The 19000-nt window shown below is 39.4% G+C and overlaps 2 protein-coding genes across 8 annotated transcripts; both read left to right on the plus strand.

Moving 5' to 3' along the window:
* Positions 1 to 197: 197 nt before the first annotated feature.
* LOC124184500 (U4/U6 small nuclear ribonucleoprotein Prp3) lies at positions 198 to 4468 on the plus strand. The gene is made up of 5 exons (XM_046574269.1): positions 198 to 587; positions 813 to 1024; positions 2483 to 3269; positions 3553 to 3910; positions 3985 to 4468. Exons 1-5 carry the CDS (start codon positions 323 to 325, stop codon positions 4382 to 4384), a joined length of 2022 nt encoding a protein of 673 aa, XP_046430225.1. The 5' UTR covers positions 198 to 322; the 3' UTR covers positions 4385 to 4468.
* A 1887-nt stretch (positions 4469 to 6355) lies between these two features.
* On the plus strand, positions 6356 to 18608 carry LOC124184501 (peroxidase-like). 7 transcript variants are annotated; one of them, XM_046574270.1, is made up of 9 exons: positions 6658 to 6938; positions 9910 to 10717; positions 11934 to 12361; positions 13396 to 13649; positions 14938 to 15187; positions 17208 to 17270; positions 17381 to 17499; positions 17617 to 17776; positions 17948 to 18608. In XM_046574270.1, the coding sequence occupies exons 1-9, from the start codon at positions 6898 to 6900 to the stop codon at positions 18030 to 18032; spliced, it is 2208 nt and encodes a 735-aa protein (XP_046430226.1). In that variant the 5' UTR covers positions 6658 to 6897; the 3' UTR covers positions 18033 to 18608. The 7 variants fall into 7 exon arrangements, 4 of the variants coding, with proteins under 4 accessions (XP_046430228.1, XP_046430229.1, XP_046430226.1 ...); XR_006871205.1 differs by lacking the exon at positions 17948 to 18608 and having other exon boundaries at positions 6357 to 6938; positions 17208 to 17282; positions 17617 to 17639; XR_006871206.1 differs by lacking the exon at positions 17948 to 18608 and having other exon boundaries at positions 6357 to 6938; positions 17208 to 17275; positions 17617 to 17629.
* Positions 18609 to 19000: the final 392 nt, after the last annotated feature.

Raw genomic sequence — 19000 nt, forward strand, 5'->3', positions numbered from 1 at the left:
CTCCTTCAAACAGTTTATCATTAACATTAACTTCATACAAGCCAATTATCAAATCTCCAGAGGACGCCTCGATATGTCAGTGATACCACTTAAACTTAATATATGGGAATTTTACATCTTATTGTTGTGGTATGGCCCTGGTCCACTGCGCTTGAATAAGGAGTGGAGGGGAGGTCTAAGTGTCCATACCCTGAGTACAAATCTAACCTCTGCGGTCTAAGCAGTTTTTGTCACGGTTAAGACTCTTATCAAGTGTTTTCTGTGTGGAATGTATTTTTCATTTTACCCTGCCTTACTTTTCGGTTACTCACGTGCGGGCTGAATGATACAACAACGTCGTCCGTATCTTGTTCTCTTTGGGGTTCAACGAGTAATTCTTTGCAGTTTTCAAATTGACTTTTTGCTACTTCTTGACATTCCAGTTGCACAACTTATTACAATGGCTTATCTAACCCGCAAAGAGATAGATGATATGAAGCCTCAAATAGAGAAGGCAGTACATAAGTTTCTGGGTTTTGGAGAGCCGTCAATTGTTACTACTGCTATAAACTGCATCACTTCGGGCTACGACAAGCGTAAAACTGCTGGTAAGTTTCTCTATATCACCGACATTCGAACTGATCTACAACTATAACCATTGAACTGTGTCGCTCATTCATTTATCCTTTTCACTCAGTGATTTCAAGTTTTCAATGAAACGCTACTACCTAGCGTTTAGTCAATTTACTTGAGATAAGTATTCATCCTCTGATGGCATGTCAAAACATTTTTTTACAACTTGTGTATGTGGTATGTGACAATTTATGTTTTAGACAAACTTTCGGCACTCTTGGAAGAAAAGAAGGCTACCAAGTTGATGGAAAAAATATTTTCAATATACGATGACACCAAAGCTAACCAAAAGAGTAAGAAACGTCCTCATACCGATGACAAGGATAAGGACAGAGATGCAAAGAAACCGAAAACAAAAGAAGACGATTTCATGAACGAAAAACCTACAGAAGCACAATTGTCTGCTGACAAGGTACATTTAAGTTTATAAATCCACTGTCTAGTACCCGAACTGAGGGCAAAAAGGCTTTGTATCAAAAAAATTGTTTCGATCAACTAAATGCGGCATTCACGGATGGCGATACGAATATTTGGTTACAACAATTTATAAGCTGCTCAAACTAAATAAAAATTACTTCTGTTGACTTTATTATTATTTAACACAAGTAAGAGGATGTACAGTCAACGGAATATTAAGTTGAACCATCTCTATTCTATAGTTGATATAAAAATCATTTTGTTAATCTGAATATCCTACTTCTTGATCCAACAAATGTTTGATGAATGCAGGATCATGTTCTGTTTGTTTCAAAAAATGGTAGTCGTCGGAACTGAATATTCGGTTGGAAAAATCACAGCTAGGTACAAGCAACTGAACATTCAGTTCAGTATAGTGTTTCAATCATCTATTGAAACAACTTACTTGTTAACTTGAGTCTCATATCATTCAGATAAAAAAATGCTCAGGTTATAACGTAAGGTTATGTTTTATTAGAATTACTGTATATTTCGATTGACGAGACTGAATCATGGAATGAAAGGATGTCCTGCAATCATTTGAAAAGGTTCTGATCAAAAATGAAAATAAAATTTTTAGCCTAATTACGACAGTTGGTGGATTTTTCAGTATTGCAAATAACTTATAATTGATTGCAAGTTGGATAAATCACATTTTTAGTTTCTGATTAAAGGCTGCATGATTTTGATCAGGATTCGAATCGGGGATTGCTCACTAATACTTATCATACCACCTAATCGTACATCTGTTGCCACTATGCCAAACTATCGCATAGATTTTGGGTTAACTTTGGCTCACTTAGATGACGAAATACACTTATCTCAGTGATATGAAGCTATTGCCAGCAGACATGAAAAGATTATGTACAAAACGCAAGGATTTCATCAATATTTCAACAATTTAACTGCACTGAAAAAGCCAACGACATAGTACAGTTGAATAATGACATGCTCGACATAAATATTTTATTCATGTCATTAATTCAACACACAGAAAACATCGATTTCATTACCTTTATGTTTTCCCAGCTGCCACGAACGTTAGAGTTTCGTGGTTTTTTTTTCAACAAAATATTTGAAAGTAGGTAAATTTATTAGCCTATTTGTGTTTGTAGATAAATTTATTTTACCATATGTATGGAAACCATTTTCTTATTGTTTCGACTGATACATTCGTTTAAATCAGCAAAAGTATTTGCAGTTAGTCGCATTATCGCTGACTTGGATCAACGAAAAAAATGGTACCTACGAAATGTAGATTCGCTTACGCTAAGGAACTTAATTTTTTTCATCCAATTAAATCGATTCAGTTGATTTACTGACTTTTCTTATCACTATTCGATTAACATTCATCAATGCTTGGTTAAGAATTTCATATCCTCATTTTCCTCCTCTGCTACATTTTTTTTTATAGATAAAACAAATGATGATGAATGCTCAAAGAGAGATCGAGGAGCGCAAACGGGCGTTAAAGGCGATACGGCAAGATGATATGCCGCCAGTCAGACCCTTGTTCCGAGCTCGCGAATCCATGCCGTCCGTAGGGAGTATGTACAATCAGGGACTGTTGAGTAAAAATGATTCTGACAAAGCTCGGAAGATTGCTGCACTTCAGGCTCAAATTAGGAATAAACTCAGTTCGGGATTATTGGGAAGCCTGCCAGTCCCTGATAAGCCAACACCCTTGATATTGGATGAATCTGGGAGAACAGTCGATATTACAGGAAAAGAAGTTCAACTCACCCAGGTAGTTCCTACGCTGAAAGCCAATATTCGAGCAAAGAAACGGGAAGAATTCAAAGCCCAGCTGCAGGATTCTAAGGGGCCAGAGGAGATGCAGGATACGCATTTTTTTGATAGTCGGATCGGTGCAAAGCCAGCCCAAAGAAACAAGAGAGCCTTAAAATTTCACGAGCCTGGGAAGTTTCAACAGTTGGCAGATAGAATACGTATGAAAGCCCAATTGGAAAAACTACAAAACGAAATATCACAAATTGCCAGAAAAACCGGTATCAGTTCGGCAACAAAACTGGCACTGATTGCCCCCAAGACCGAGGCCATGAACGAAGATGTGCCCAATGTTGAATGGTGGGATTCGGTTATTATTACTGGATGTTACACAGATGACGAAGAACAAATGCCAATCAAGTTTTCTGCCATTACAAACTTGGTTGAACATCCTACGCAAATGCGGCCTCCAAGTAAGTTATGAAACTCTGGACGATCAGATTTTTTGTAATAGTACTTTCAACTGCTTTCCGGTTGCATTATGAAAATTGAAATCCTCAAAGGAAGAGTGTTATAGCTCACAGTACCTTGAATAAATATCTTCAGAGAAATTCAAATCCTTGCCCTATTTACCAATAACCATATTTATCACATATGTGTGTAACTGCAGAGTTTTCATTTGCTCACGAATTACCTGCTTGTATATTAATATGACCAACTTTAATTGTCTTCGATCTATTTTTCGTTTGCTTACAGCTGATCCTCTCAAGCCAATCTACATGCCAGTATTTCTGACAAAGAAGGAGCGTAAAAAATTACGTCGGCAGAACCGACGAGAAGCATGGAAAGAGGAACAAGAGAAGATCCGCCTGGGTTTGGAACCACCGCCTGAGCCAAAGCTGAGAATCTCTAATTTAATGCGTGTCTTGGGTACAGAAGCTGTACAGGATCCCACAAAAATTGAGGCTCACGTACGCCAACAGATGGCAAAGAGATTAAAGGCTCATGAGGATGCAAACGCGGCGCGTCGACTTACTGCGGAACAACGACGCGAGAAAAAAGCTCGTAAGCTGAAAGAGGATACCACCCTTGGAGTACACGTAGCAGTTTACAGGTAATCCATTGATATATACCCTGCACATGGGGATGGCCACGTTCATAGAACTATATTCAAATGAATTATTTCAGGATACGAGATCTAGTTAATAATGCATCGAAAAAGTTCAAAGTGGAAACAAATGCCAAACAATTATACTTGACCGGGTGTGTGATGTTGTTTCGCGACTGCAATGTAGTCGTAGTTGAGGGTGGAGCTAAACAACTGAGCAAGTATAAACGTTTGATGGTACGGCGAATAAAATGGGAAGAGGATATCGTCAAGGATAATGATGGAAACGAGGTGCCTAATAGATGTGTTTTGGTTTGGGAGGGTACAAGCAAACAGCGACACTTTGGCGAGGTAAAATTCAAGGTGTGCCCAATCGAAAAAATGGCAAGGGAACATTTCAAAAAACATCAAGTTGAGCACTATTGGGATCTAGCATATAGTGGTGCGGTATTAGACAATACAGATGATGCACGTACCTAAAACCTAGTGTGGTAATGAAACAATATTACAAACAATGAATCGTAGAATTCTTGGTGAGAAATAAATGATAAATAATCAATTTCAGATATTTTTACATATTTCGTGTAAAGTTGGAGTTTGTTAAACTAATTCAATTACTGAAAGGAGATGTGCTTCTGTTCATAATTATGTACCTAAGGATCACTTGTTAAACATCTGCTTTCGTCGCTTGGATTGACTGTCAGTACCAGGTCCCTGGCACTCTTATTCATTTCATATAGGGAACTGTCTCCGCTTATGATCACCATATACATATAGTTCGTACTGCATGGCGCTGGCATATTTCGGTGTTCCCCCCTCTTGCGCCCTAACACTCCTTGCCGGCGCAAGCTAGCCGTAGTGACAGCTGATAGCAGCTGATGGCAGCGAGACGCCGCAGAATACTGCCAGCGCCACGGAGCGGCTGGTGATATTCGGGGGACAGGAATGTGGCTTGAGTGCCAGGGGGCTGGTCAGTATATCTATAGTCTTGATGCCCCTGTAAGTATCTCAGTAGTCATGACATGGAAAAATAGTCCTGAAATGAGAGACGTAGTCAGAAGTTATCGGTTCCTTAGAGTCCCTTTAATTGATGTGCCTTCAGGGAGTGATGAGTTAACGCTTATGGGGATGCTTAACCTTCATTTCTAGCTATATGAAGTAACAGTGTCACATATTTGAAAGATTTCTTTTTGGGGGGTATCTTTTGCGTAGAATTGAACTATCAAAAAATTGGAAGTGACCCAATTGTTCTAAGTCCTTTATAATTTTGTATTTCACGAACAAAACGACATATCACGTGATTTATACGACAGTTCGTTTAAAATAAAATCTAAAATACGTACAGATCGATTCAGATTTTTAAATCGTTTCTTAGCACGTCTGATGTACTTTTTACAAAAAAACAACATATTGTTCGCTCTTTACATTGTTTTTTCACTCGAACTATATACCGTTCAATGATAGCCAATCTAACTGATGATATAGGATTCACATTATAATAATAACAATAATACAATAATGAGTTATATACAAGAGTAACGGTAATTAGGGCTGTGCATGTACCAGATTTCTTCGGATCGGGTCGGCGAAAAAGTATTGATTTCGGGACGGTTCCCGGGATTTCCGAAAATCCGTAAATATCCGAAAACTTAGGGATTCCCGAAAATGTTGGGATTCTCGAAAATATCATATTTTTAAATTTTCGGAATTCCCGTATCCCCCGATGAAAGGTAATACACTTTTTATATTTGCGAAAGCTAACCATATTCTTAACAAAATAGGGTGCAATCGTTGTTATTCCTAAATTGAAACAAGTCAATAGTACTGTCCTTTTTCGCCTCATTACAGCAAGATAGGATGCACCCGTCAAAGTCGCTTTGCCCTATTTTATTTTTTTTTCGTCCTCTATTTTGCAAAAACAACGTGTTAACAGTGCCTACAGCTAATATCGGCCTCGCTGGACCCCGGTTCAATATATTGCAATTTCATTTATTTGTTTAAAATATATTTCTAAGATATGTTCGGCTACTGAAGCACTACTCGAATCCAAGCGCAAACGATTCATTGTTAGGCAGTCCATTTCACGAAAGCGGTTCGGCCAACGGAACATCGAATATCACGACTAATTCTAAATCTGTAAACGGTTTACGTGCCTTGTCGTAAACGAGCTTGGGGATTTCCAATTAACAATAACGTTCACGGTAACCGTAGCGGCCAATCTTTATGCAAAATGGATTCTATAACGTTGAATTTGAATTTCGTTCATCAAAGGTACTTCGTACAATAGTGACCGAGTTTGGCAGTCCTGAACCCTGCACAACCTCAATGGCAATACACTTATCGAGTTGTGACTCATCCTGTCTCCTCCTCCTTCCTGGTGTATGTGGTCAGAGCCGGGCGAAGTGGGCTCCGTCGGTCATAGTTGACCCACTGTACAAACGAATGAGATTTAAAAAAAATATCGGTAACGCTTGAAAAGTATTTTTAGGCCAATGGAAAACAAATTACGGTGTCAAAATCGGTCTAACGTTATTCCTTTCTTACGGGTCCCACTTTGCCCGGACCTCTCTTACTCACATATACCACACGAACGCATACAGGGATGTAACCTCTTCTCTTGTACTTGAATCCCACTCTCTCGCAGCTAAAGCCCCGATCGTAACCACTTGTTTTGTAATATGCGTATGATGTATATGCAGATACATATAGCGTACACTAGTATAATAGCGGATGATGTCTAGGACCACCGTCTATACTACGGGTGAATGTAATCTGTGCAATCCTTAGCCTCGTTTTCATCACAAGCCTCTGTCTCGGTTCGGTGGATTCGGTCAATTGCTCTCTACACTCGCAGTCAGCAGAGTGCAGGTTGCTCGTCGTTGTGGCGAATCAAGAATCTGAATAAAGAAAATCGTGTCCTAGGGATCTTGCTTCTCGTTCTTTGCGAAAACACTGTCACCAAATGAAAATTTCTTGTCGAAAGTGTTGATAGGATGAATGACATGGATTTCAAAGTAATTGGATTGGCGTTGCGGTAAGTATCACTTATACCTACTATATTATGCTAATGTATACTGTATACATACATTCCCTTTTTTCACGTCTACACATCGTCTAACGTAAGGATAGCGTACGCTTGTGCTTGGAATTATCAAATCACTTTTTAATTGATCATTAATATAATTTAAAATCATATTCATCTTACACTGTGCAAGGTAGTTGCTTGAAGAAATAAAACCAGTAGCGTTATTTAACGGAATATGTTTAAAAAGTGGGAAAAAATTTCGGTACATCAGACCTAATCTGAAACCTTTTGATTCAGCGAGTCAAAATGTGCAGAATAAGCACCAGAAAATGATTGCTTGTATTATACGCTTCATTGACCTTTTTCTGTTTTTGACGGTGTTTTCAACATGCTGATGCATTCATGAGAAGCGTACTGTATTGTACATACGTATTACCCCATACGCATAGATAAATCTCAAACTCTCAGTAATGAAATTACGCGAAACATTGAAAAGTTTTGATCCGTTCCAAATGTACACTAATCACGATCGATCCAGGCTTCATATCTTTTGAATTACCACAATTTTAACCCGTAAAAGTAATTTGTAATTTTGAAAACGAATTCAATTTTCACAATTCAGCTTAAACACCGTTCAGCTTACACTCAGTACATTTGAAACGTGGTACAATGCACCGATATTGCATCTCTTAACGTATCATCCATCGTTGTGAGAAAATGTGGTCTGCTAGATTTGAATCCCTACGCATGAATCTGTGTACGGAAAATTCTTCGCGATCCTATAAGCGTCAGCTGCTCTATTTTTTTGATCAGCTGAAAAGAATTTTTGTGAATTATTGCAAATCTTAGGAGTAACCATTTGGAGAATGTTCTATTTCATCAATGTTCTTTAATGGCTTCATCAATATACCTATGTATAGGTATACATATACCTACACCTACACACATATATATGAGGACAGCTTCGCCTCCCTGCGCGCTCCGCGCGCCAACCACCATTATCGAGTTTTGATGGAAGAGTGGAGGGAAGGCGGTAAGGGGTCAGATTTTTTTAGGTATAGGGATGTATATGTGTAAAGGGTTAAGTGTTGAAGCCCTGATTTCTAGATGGATGTATATGCAGAAGGTGAAGGGTCAAGTCTTCATAGGTGTTACCGTAGATATGTAGGGTAAAGGCTTGAATCAGTATAGCTGTAATCGTATATACGTAATGTAAAGGGTTAAATCTTCACATGTATAGTAGTATATACGTAGGGTAAAGGGTTAAATCGTCATAGCCATGAGGGCATAAGCGTTGTAAAGGTCGAAGGTTGAAAATGGAAGGTCGAAAATCGAAGGTCAAAGATCGAAAATCGAAGGTTGAAGGTCGAAAGTTGAAGCTCGTAGATCAAAGGGTGAAAGGTTAAATAGGGGGAGGGCTGGCGGTGGATGGAATGGCTGGGGTGGGGAAAGGGAGGGTGAAGGGAATCTTAAGGGCATATACGTGGGTTCGACGTTAAATCTGTAAGATCAGAGGGCATATACGCAGCATCCCTGACACGGCGGCGGCGAGATATCTTTATAATATAGAGAGATATATACATATACATATTAGGGTGAGCCAAAGATTCGTCAAAATTGAGCGTTCGACCTTGAGATGACCTGCAAAGATCAAAATTTTCAATGTCCAATGTTATATACGATCGTAGAATTTTCCGTGCTTTATATTTCCGGTGGCAAAAACACGGGTTTCCATTCATAAAATTGGCCTCACCTTGAAATTACCTCACGGGGTCCGAACATCCTGTGATTTTCGGAAAATAGATTTTCCCCCCTCGTATAATTAAATTTGAACCTTTACCTACAATTAAGGCGATCGCCAGCGTTAAAATTCGCAGAATTGCCGAAGTTATAGGTATTCCTTGGTGGCATGCTTTCCGTGTGATCAGGGTGGTCCGACCCATAATAGTCCTTGTCAGGGTAAAATCCGTGGACTGGAGAGCCAGAGAAAATCCCGGTATCGTAGTATACATCATATTTTATACGACTCAAAGTTTTAAAGCCGTTCAGCCGTCCTCGGTTTCGTTTTATTGTTAATGGCCCCATGCTGAATGCTCCGAAACTAAGCAAGATACGAAAAAGTGTTTCACACAAAATATTCATGGTTCGATGGGGCAAGGAACATGAAAGTATTGGATTCTTGTAAGTGAAGCCATCAAAGTCATACGACGGTCAACTTGCTTTTTCCAAATGGAACAGTGTGTGTTTTCCGTCAGCATCTACAAGGGTGTCAAATTTTGCATTGAAAAGAACGAGCCGGTCAAGCTGCTACAGAGCAAGGTACCGGTAACTAATTGATAAAAAATAAATAAAATACGATACAAACAAATCAATTGCCCTTTATCTAACCTCGCAGACACCAGATAAAAAACTATCCTGATAACTTTGGGTATTAGATTAGAATACTCGAGTCCGCAAGTAATTCCACGAAACCGACGAATTACCGGTACCTACCTTGCTTCGTAGCAGCTCCACCAGCTCATATCTCATCACCGGTCGAGTTCAAGTGAGAAGTACGTAAGTACTGTTTGACGCTCTTTCAAATGGCGATAAAAAAGATAAAATGTTCCGTTCGAAAAAAGCAAGTTGACCTTCACGTGACCTCGGCGGCTCCACTTGCAAAAAAACTGATGCGTTCACGTTCTTTCCCACATCGAACCTTGATTATTTTGTAAGAAACATTATTTCGTATCTTGTTTAGTTTCGGAGTAATCGGTCTGGGTCGATGCAGAAAAGAGAAGAAGATGGTAATTAGTAGAAGAGAAACAGTGGATCTGGCATCTTCGACAAAGCTGACAATAATTCGTTTCGCTGCATGTGAACGATATACCCATAGATATGTATGTAAAAAATGCAACTAGGTACCTGTATTAAACTGAACAACCGTAACTACCAAATATCAGTACCTTGTTCAACGTAGCTAGTTCTATATCACTCACAGTTGGCTTTTGACCGTTTCGGTGCTTGTGCACGGGACTCTCCTACCCGTACGTATGCTACAAGAGCTGGGTAAGCGCGCCAACGCGTTGAGCGCACGGTACGACCAGATGGAGGCTGGCATACTTGCCTCGAAGATTCACCTGACTCAGGGTACACCTGCTTGGTATTTAGGAGCATCACATACGATCCTTCCGGAAGTCAGAAATCTCACGCACAGGGCAATTCGATCAGAAACCGTTGCGATGATGTTAGTGGCAGCTATGAATATGACACCGCACGAGGCTGTCGCGATCCTACCTTCAATGGGACCGGCGGCATTCGGACTATGCGACAGCAACTCTGAGGAATTTTTCGAAATAATCGAGAGTTGTGAGAGTACGATTTGTCCGAGTAGGATGAAGTACAGAAGCCAGTCGGGTCGGTGTAACAACCCCAAACACTCCAATTGGGGTACTGCTTTTGAGTCATATGTCAGACTCTTGCCGGCTGAATACGCGGACGGCGTATCGCTTCCCCGGTTCTTGAATCTCCCGAGTGCCCGGGATGTATCGCTGGGTGTCCACTCAGGTCTACCGGATCAGCCACATCCACATTTGATGGCCCTGGCGGCGTTATTCGGTCAGTTCATCGCGTACGACTTGTCTCACACACCGAAGGTCGAACTGCCCGACGGAACGAAGCTCAAGTGCTGCGATGTCAGCTATGAACACTTTCATTCCGAGTGCTTTCCTATAAAGACTGGCGACAACACGGCGACCCACTGTATGGAGTATACACGGTCGGCCCCGGATCCCGGAAACATCTCCGAGGTATATTTCTAAATGCACTGTATTTACGTACATACATACATATGTAGGGAAAAGTGAGCTATATCGTATAACTCTCTAAGAAATGATGGACGTATAGGGTAAGCAGTGTATGTCCCATTCCCCGAAAAGCACCTCTGGTACAAAAACCTAGCTTGTGCTAAGTACATTAAAGTGGAAACCTTCAATAAAAATTCACTTTGTACTTTAGAAACAACCAAAATGACAATGTTCATTCAAATGAGTACAAGCAACAATACCCTACCTTCAAAAAAGTAGTGAAATCAAAATCCTTACTGGCAAGTACATCTGCACTTCTTCGCAATTATAATAAATGAACACTACAAATATAGAATTATGAACGAAATTAAGAATTCGGGGTTAGATGTATTTGAGGGGCCATTTTATTTGCCATGTGATAAAACTACTTTTGAATTGCATGGAAAACGACCCTGGTACCCCAGATGGCTCTGCAGCTTTTATTCTATTACGTGTGTCTTAAACTTCACGGGTGGAGCTATTTTCAGTGTACATACTCATATGTCGTATATGTGTACAGTTCAAGCGTATGTCATGTTATCCATTCTGAAAGTCGACTAGACGACGGTCGACGAAAATTCTTTACTGAAATGACAATTTCGACGACGTTGGAAATATTACAACTGTTATATCTGGTCTCTCGGTGCACCGATTGCATCGATATATAGCTTAAATGAAAGCTCTCGGAAATTACGTTTCAACTAAAATTGTCAAATGTCGTGATTCATCATGAGAGGAGAGAAATATGTGACGATATTTTCGCCATACAGGCCACAAGCTTCTCTACGCGGTAAAGGAGGATATGTACGTTGGCTCGCGCGCTGAATTATTATTTATTATCAATGAACCTAATGCGAGGAACGACTGTTCCTTTTCACAGAGTGGAACGATTTACTTAGCGGCGCGAGGTAGCCTACTTTCCCCTACATACCTAATTGTAGGAAGAGAATAGATATATCGTAAGGAATCTGGGTGCGAGCTTTTTTTATAGCTCACCCAAAATTCATGAAAACACCTATATATTATACTTTTGACATACGATTTCAAGTTTCATACTGTGCAACCAATGTATTTCATGAATGCAAGTAATTTACAGAAAACGATTTTTCCAAAGTATTGTACATGTACGCACGATAGAGCCATCTAAGATTGATTAATGTAATCACCACACATTATATAGGGCTGTAGGTTAGGGCCGCGACAGCAAATAAACCAGGCAACATCATACCTGGATCTGTCTTCGGTCTATGGAATTTCTGATTCGAAGACGAGAGTACTGCGCTCAGGTGTCGGAGGCCGCCTGAAAACGCAAAGGAAAAATTTACCAATGCCCTCTGCAATACCGGGCAGCTGCCGGAGTGATATCGCAGCGTTTCCGTGCTTTTACAGTGGCGATGCCCGTGTCAACGAACATCCGGGTCTCGCTCTCATACACCTTCTCTTTATTCGAGAGCACAATAAGGTGGCAGCTCGACTCGAGTCCCTCAATTGTCACTGGAATGATGACACGTTATTTGAGGAAGCTCGGCGAATCGTGATTGCCGAATTACAGCACATCACCTACAACGAATTCCTGCCAGTTGTCCTAGGCGAGTCTGCGCTTGACAGGTTCGCATGTTTATCATTCGTGTATTCAAAACGTTGCCGCATGTAGAAAAAAACGTGCAGCAGTTCGGTTGATGTAGCCGCAATTTTTCTACAAACCGTTACAAGCAGTCACAAGCAATAAACATTTTCGATGAATCGCGTTGATAGATTATTTGAAAACGAAGAAGGTCAGAAAGGAAGTTTCAGAGTTTTTCGAATCAGAGTCAGTTTGACGAAATTTGGGTAGTCGAAGGCTGCGTGAGGCACTTACGGAAACGATATGATCATGCAGGTCATATTGGCACATTTCCCTCTTCTGGTTCACCTATCGTTGAAGAAAATATCTCACTGCTTGTGTTGCCCAACAATAAAGAAATAAAAAAAAAAAATGTTTTTCGGGGCTAAGTGAGATGCTTCCAAAAAATAGAGAAAACATTTAAATCAATCTTTAGCTTGTCTCACTTTGTTCCGAGTATCCCATTACATTCTGTTCCTGTGTCTCCTATATTACGTTATGTATGTCAGCGGTTTAAGATTATAGCTAATAATGTGATATGAGAACGTCTTCAACTCGCACTTTATCATAGATTCCTTATCGGGGGTACGGAAAGAATGATTTTGTTCATATCGACTCGAAATAGTCATTGGAAAATTATATTTCATGACAATACTGACAGCATTTCTTGTGTAAACGGAACTATGGTCAGTTTAACATAATAAAGGAGAGATTGATGCAGCGTGCAGCACTCGAAGCACATGAAAAACTTGGTGGAGAAACATTTTATTAATCTTTTACTACATTGAACGTGGGCCACTCTGCCGCGCAAGACACAAAAACGTGTTTTTCAAGAACTGATGTTTTTATTCATCTCATAAAGTGAAACATGCAAGATAAGTTTAATTAAACAAGAATAGAAAAATATAATTGGAAAAACCATAATCATGTTCTTTCCTTAAATGCCCCACTTTATCGCTAACTACTCTGTATACATCTATGTAGTATCTATAATAGTCATGACTGCTGAAAAGCTTCTCTTCCGTGATGTCGCGTCTAGATGGAATCTTCGACTCAAGGTGGAAGGCTTCTTCGGGGGATATCAACCGCAGACAGATGCGACATTGTCAAACGCGGCTGCTTCCGTGGGTCTTCTTTTCGTCGCGGCAATCACCCCCAAGACCATCGATCTGGTTGATACGCGATCGAAAAAGTTCGTCAAGTTTGGCGAAAGATCTTTACTTTCTTCGTTTTACGCACCGCAGGAACTTTATGAAGCCGGTGCAATCGATCGACTGATCGCCGGGGTAACAGGTGAGATAGACGAGAAATAGATTTAAATATTCATCGATCCTGCAGCCAAATAACATAGTTGTAAGTTTTAAATATCGACGGCTATCAATATGCATGAACCAAGAGTGACGACGATGGCTGAAATTCTTATCTACAGACTTCAAGTCCGACGGCAGAAAAAGAAAACCGCATTAAAACGTATGAGAACTATACAGGATTTGAATAATTTTTATATGGTTATTGATATTCGTATGTCTTTTCGTATATTTAAGGAATCTTTTCATATGATTTATCATAATCCGAATCATGACAAATGATGATTGGTCAGTCTGAAATTTTGCATAGAGCGGCGTTATTGGGGTGAACGTACGTGGTGAACTCGGTTTAAAGTAAAGCGAGAATGAATATATCAGTCTTCCTCTCACCATAATTCATCGCGAGTCCGAAATTTGCACAAACGTTATTTTAATACGTGATTTTGAGTCTATACAAAGCAGAATAATGACCGCAACTTGCAATACGAAAAATTGTTCAATAGCAATTTTATAAGGCAAGGGTGAAAGGTGCCACTAATTGTGGTCACTGCGTGATCTTCGGCCAGACGTGTGAAGAGTTTTAATAGCTTCTGGTACTATAGTTCCATATATTTTCTATAATTTAATTAATTACAAGACATCGCACCCCGGCGAACAGGATGACACAACTCAAAAATTAGCATTTTTGAGTTGGCGCTATACTTGGATTTGAAAAGTTCGAATCTACAAGCTTGAAAAGTGTCTTTTCTGTAGTTAACAAATTTTCCGACAAAGAGCAGAGAACTGCAATATGTAACTTTCATAAGCGTCCAAGGGTTTTACTCATATTAGTTTGCTTCTACTGAAAAATCACAATTTTTTAGTTGTGTCACCCTCTTCGCCGGGGTGCGAAATATATTCTAGATTAAGTACTGGACAGAACATTTTATTACTAAATTGTTTGAAAACGAAATTTTACAGTGACCAAATCTGACCGAACAATTTTATACGATTTGTAGCGAAGCCTTCATTTAAGGTATCTACTGTACACGACCACAAGTAGATCAAATGTTGATGCCATATAGTACTGAGTTGGCCAATTAAAACCAGATATTGATAGGGCACCATGCTGAATTTGGTCTGTGAACCATGCGTTGTGGATCTTGTAACGATCGCTGACATACGAAGTTACGTTGATGAGAAATGATGGGATTGAAAAATAAAATTAAATATGCATACATTTGTATGATTATTTCATCGGCACCTAATTGAATGAAATTCTGTTTCGAATACAGCTAGCCACTCTAGGAAACCTATGCCTCCCGGACTCAACGAAATATTTCTTGGACGATACTTCCACGACGGTAAATCTTCGGAGGATCCGATCGATCTTGTTGCGCAGCTCATTCAACGCGGCAGGGATCACGGTCTACCGCCTTATACGAAGTGGAGGACATTTTGCGGAATGCCTGACGTCAGTACCTTCGCGGATCTCCGTGGTACGATATCCGTCGAAGCTATACGGAGGTTACGCCTCATATACGGGCAAGTATAAACAACTAGAGTATTTACTTTGCCGAGCGTTCACGAATTTCCGTTATTTCATGACACAATACCTGCAATGCAACGTCGAAATCTAAGGGGAGTCTGTTATTAGTCTGTTTATACGACATGTAATGAAAAACACGAACGAGGTAATCGCATCGGACGCTATAGGTGAAGGTGAGAGTGTTACGGAGCCTGAATAATCCAAATCGCACGAATACGTAATTAAGCAGGTATTTTATACATACTTACACTGTAGTAGAATGCATTCAGCGTTCCGTTCATGATGAGCGTCGCATGTCCTTGGCATTATCGGGCTCTGTCTTACATCACCGTCTCACCGTTTACATTTCTCCTATTCCGTTTCATGTTACCATGTAACGGAAACCAGTGGCCTTAAAGGATTACGTGGGTCTTTAACTTTCAAAAAATCCATTGTTTCTATAAATTTTTTCTAATAATAGTAAAAGAATCATTTCATTAAAACGTAAGGTACATAACGGAATAATGTTTGAACTATATTTTGTAAAATTTTTATCCAAAAATGTTGAATATTCTGTCGTTCCGAAGTGGTTTACGGAGACCCAGTATTTTCGCGGTGGACTCTATAAATGATCCTGCTAGTTTCATCTGGAATCAAAAAACCAAATATTTTCTGCTAGTAGGTGAGCATAGCTAGAGAAAGAACGAAGGGAATTTTTTCGTCGATCGCAACTTGTTCTACAAGGCAATGCATGGTGTAAAGTATACCTAAAATTGTACGTTTTTGCAAAAAGCTGTGCCTATAATTCAAATTAAAATTTGTTTTAAAAATCCATCGTTCATTTTCTAGCTTATATACTCACATACTAACAGAAAATATTTGGCTTCATAATTTCAGGTGAAACTAGCAGGAATTATTGTGTTCACTGCGGAAATACTAGGTTTCCGAGAACCACTTCGCAAGGACTGAATCTGCTAAATTTTCAGATAAAAATTGTACTGAATATAGTTCAAATATTATTCTCTCGTATGCCTTAAGTTTGATTAAAATAAATCTATTACTGTGTTGGAAAAAAAAAAATTATACGAAAAATGGATTTCTTGAAAGTTAAAGACCCACGTAACCCCTTAACACGATAGTTGCACGTAGAAATTCCACTTGTCAACGAGACGTGGATCGACATGCGGGTCCTGCGAACTTTCGAATTTCTCGACAAGATGTTTGGCAATATTACATATATGTCATGATTATAGGTAATATCAACCAAAAACGTCATAAATCACGAAAGAATATCATAAAATAGGAATTGGATCGATTCATCCGTAGTAAAAATTATTCCTCGCAGTACTCAGGTACTGAAATACGTGTTTCACATTTAAAAGTGTCACGTACATACACACATACCATAATCAGTCAGTATGTTTCGCAGAACGTACCTATTCACGTTACATTGGGTGTATCAGGTAAAGTAATGTATTGTAAACGTTCGAGAAAAATGAATATTCAATATGCTACGGCGAGACGTGATTTCGTAAAATAATGATGTGAGGAAAATTGTGTCACCGTAATTTTCGATATACATATTTAGTCGGTACAACATGTATATCAGTTACTGTATTATTCCATATTATCCTCATTCTACGAATTTGGTGCATTACCGTATTATCAATTAATTATGGTCATGAATTAAACTTGAACACTAAATATACCGGGTGTTTCCGAGTAAACGACACAATATGTTGGGTTGCACACCGCTACGGGAATCGGATATCGGTAAAACAGACCTACCCATCACAGAACCCTTCAGTATAGGTCAAACTGTGAAATTCCGCAATAGCGGACATCTTTGGGACTAAAAGTATTGTCCGTTATTGTGGAGTGTCCGCTATTCAAAACAATATTAACGTGTAAATTGTGCTTCTGGAGACTTTTAGACTGTCCGTTGTTGTGAGGTGTCCGTTAAGAGAAGTTTTACTGTAAACAACGAAACAACTGCTTGGCCAAATTAACACATCTTGTCAACACGGACAATTTCAGCTCATTCGTGAGGACTTTAAATGCGTTGCCTAGTTTGAGGCGGCGGTTAACAACATTCCTTCAATAAGTTACTACGTAAATTTAATTCAATATGCCACAGTATGAGTGCAAGTGCTTACCGATCATTTGTCTATTTTGGTGATAGACTCCCATGTTTTGAATTTCTACCGTAGGAGTGTCAAGGATGTCGACCTCGTTACCGGAGCCTTCGCAGAGGCTCCCATTGAGGGATCAATAATAGGTCCAACATTTTCATGTCTACTCGGTCGCACGTTCAGAAATATTCGCTTCGGTAAGATCTCTACGTGTATTCAAAGAGGGCCTGTGGACTTGAGTACTTAATTGGAGTAGTAATTATTCACTTATTGTTAGCATGTTTTTACCTTACCCTCATGCCCTATAACTACAGGTGACAGATATTGGTACGAGAACGGAAATACACCCGGAGCTTTTACATTGGAACAGCTGGAAGAAATACGCAAGAGCTCCATGGCAATGTTACTGTGCAACAACGGGGATCATCTCGAACAAGTGCAGCCAAGATCCTTTATCTTGAGCGATCCTTTCTTGTGAGTTTGCGTATTCATCCATCAATGACCGCTCTACTGTCATTTATGTCCCCTGGTCATGCACTGAACTCGGTTACTATATTAATCACATCTTGTACAACCAAGTGATGAATTTATATATGTATACTTGAACTGAAATACTTTCTAAATGAGTTCAACTTGACCCTACAGAAACCCAGTTTCCAACTGCTCAAGGCTGACTAACTTGGACTTAACACCTTGGAAGGAGAGATTAACACGGAACGACTTGACTTAGTCCTATGCAAACGCTGTGTACTTCAGTTCGTGTCGTGGAATATCCATATTGATGAAACAAAGTGATTCTGTACATAAATGAGTTGCTTAGAAGCAATTGTTTTATGTTAAATCAATAATTTTTCAGTTGTTTATAATACCCTCACTGAGAATTCATTCCCTTATAACTATGAGTTATTTCAATCAGTATAAATTGATTAGCTTCAATACGCATTAAGTCAGACTTGTATCAAAATATGATGCAGGTGGGCGTACTGTTTGGAACTTAGAACAATAAATTGAGGTGTGCATTAAATGCTTTTTTTTTTGTACACCGCGTACCTGAAAGATAATATCTGTCAATGCTTCTAGTCAGGTACAGCAGTACAGCATTTTGAGTGTTGCAACGATTGCTCCCGCACCGCAAGCGTGTTCTAATTACAAACGATAGCGTGACCAATTCTACAGCACATAATTAACAAGTAGGGTATAGGGTGAGCTGTGCAATATCTGCCGTACAAGTAGTATAATGTAAACATTTTTTTATAGTCGTCTGTACAGAATAAGGATTATTATTAAACAATAGTTCTTTACCTCATAGAATCTGCAACAATTCTTATGAAAAATGTGCAGTACTGCTTGAACTCAAGCTCTCTTAATAGGTGCCGTGCCATCAAGTTTTTAATTTCTGTCAAATGATAGAAAAGTTTATCACACTGTATAAGCAAATACAGATAAAATGCTTGACACTTTCTACGTCAGGTCGAAAAAATAATGTTGATGTTGAAAGCGACATTTTCAATGAATTCCAATATCCCATGTCTCAAAATTCAATCTCTATATAGCTTGATAAGTGTTCGCAGTACAGATTAGTATAAACGTCAGTTTAATACAATTGCAAAACATAACCAGTGGGACTCCACCACGAGGGCCCACAGCCTTGTCTCTTGTCTTCGAACGCCGGCTTTGAATGTTTTAACGGCATTGTCT

Source organism: Neodiprion fabricii, chromosome 6 (assembly GCF_021155785.1).
Source record: "Neodiprion fabricii isolate iyNeoFabr1 chromosome 6, iyNeoFabr1.1, whole genome shotgun sequence".
Classification (NCBI taxonomy): domain Eukaryota; kingdom Metazoa; phylum Arthropoda; class Insecta; order Hymenoptera; family Diprionidae; genus Neodiprion; species Neodiprion fabricii.

Coding starts and splice junctions, on each gene's coding strand:
- LOC124184501 (XM_046574270.1), top strand. CDS start 6,898: ATGAATGACATGGATTTCAAAGTAATTGGATTGGCGTTGCG. Junction 17,271..17,380: donor CGGTTAACAACATTCCTTCA/ATAAGTTACTAC, acceptor TTTCTACCGTAG/GAGTGTCAAGGATGTCGACC. Junction 17,777..17,947: donor ATCTTGAGCGATCCTTTCTT/GTGAGTTTGCGT, acceptor TTGACCCTACAG/AAACCCAGTTTCCAACTGCT.
- LOC124184500 (XM_046574269.1), top strand. CDS start 323: ATGATACAACAACGTCGTCCGTATCTTGTTCTCTTTGGGGTTCAACGA. Junction 1,025..2,482: donor CACAATTGTCTGCTGACAAG/GTACATTTAAGT, acceptor TTTTTTTTATAG/ATAAAACAAATGATGATGAA. Junction 3,911..3,984: donor GTACACGTAGCAGTTTACAG/GTAATCCATTGA, acceptor GAATTATTTCAG/GATACGAGATCTAGTTAATA.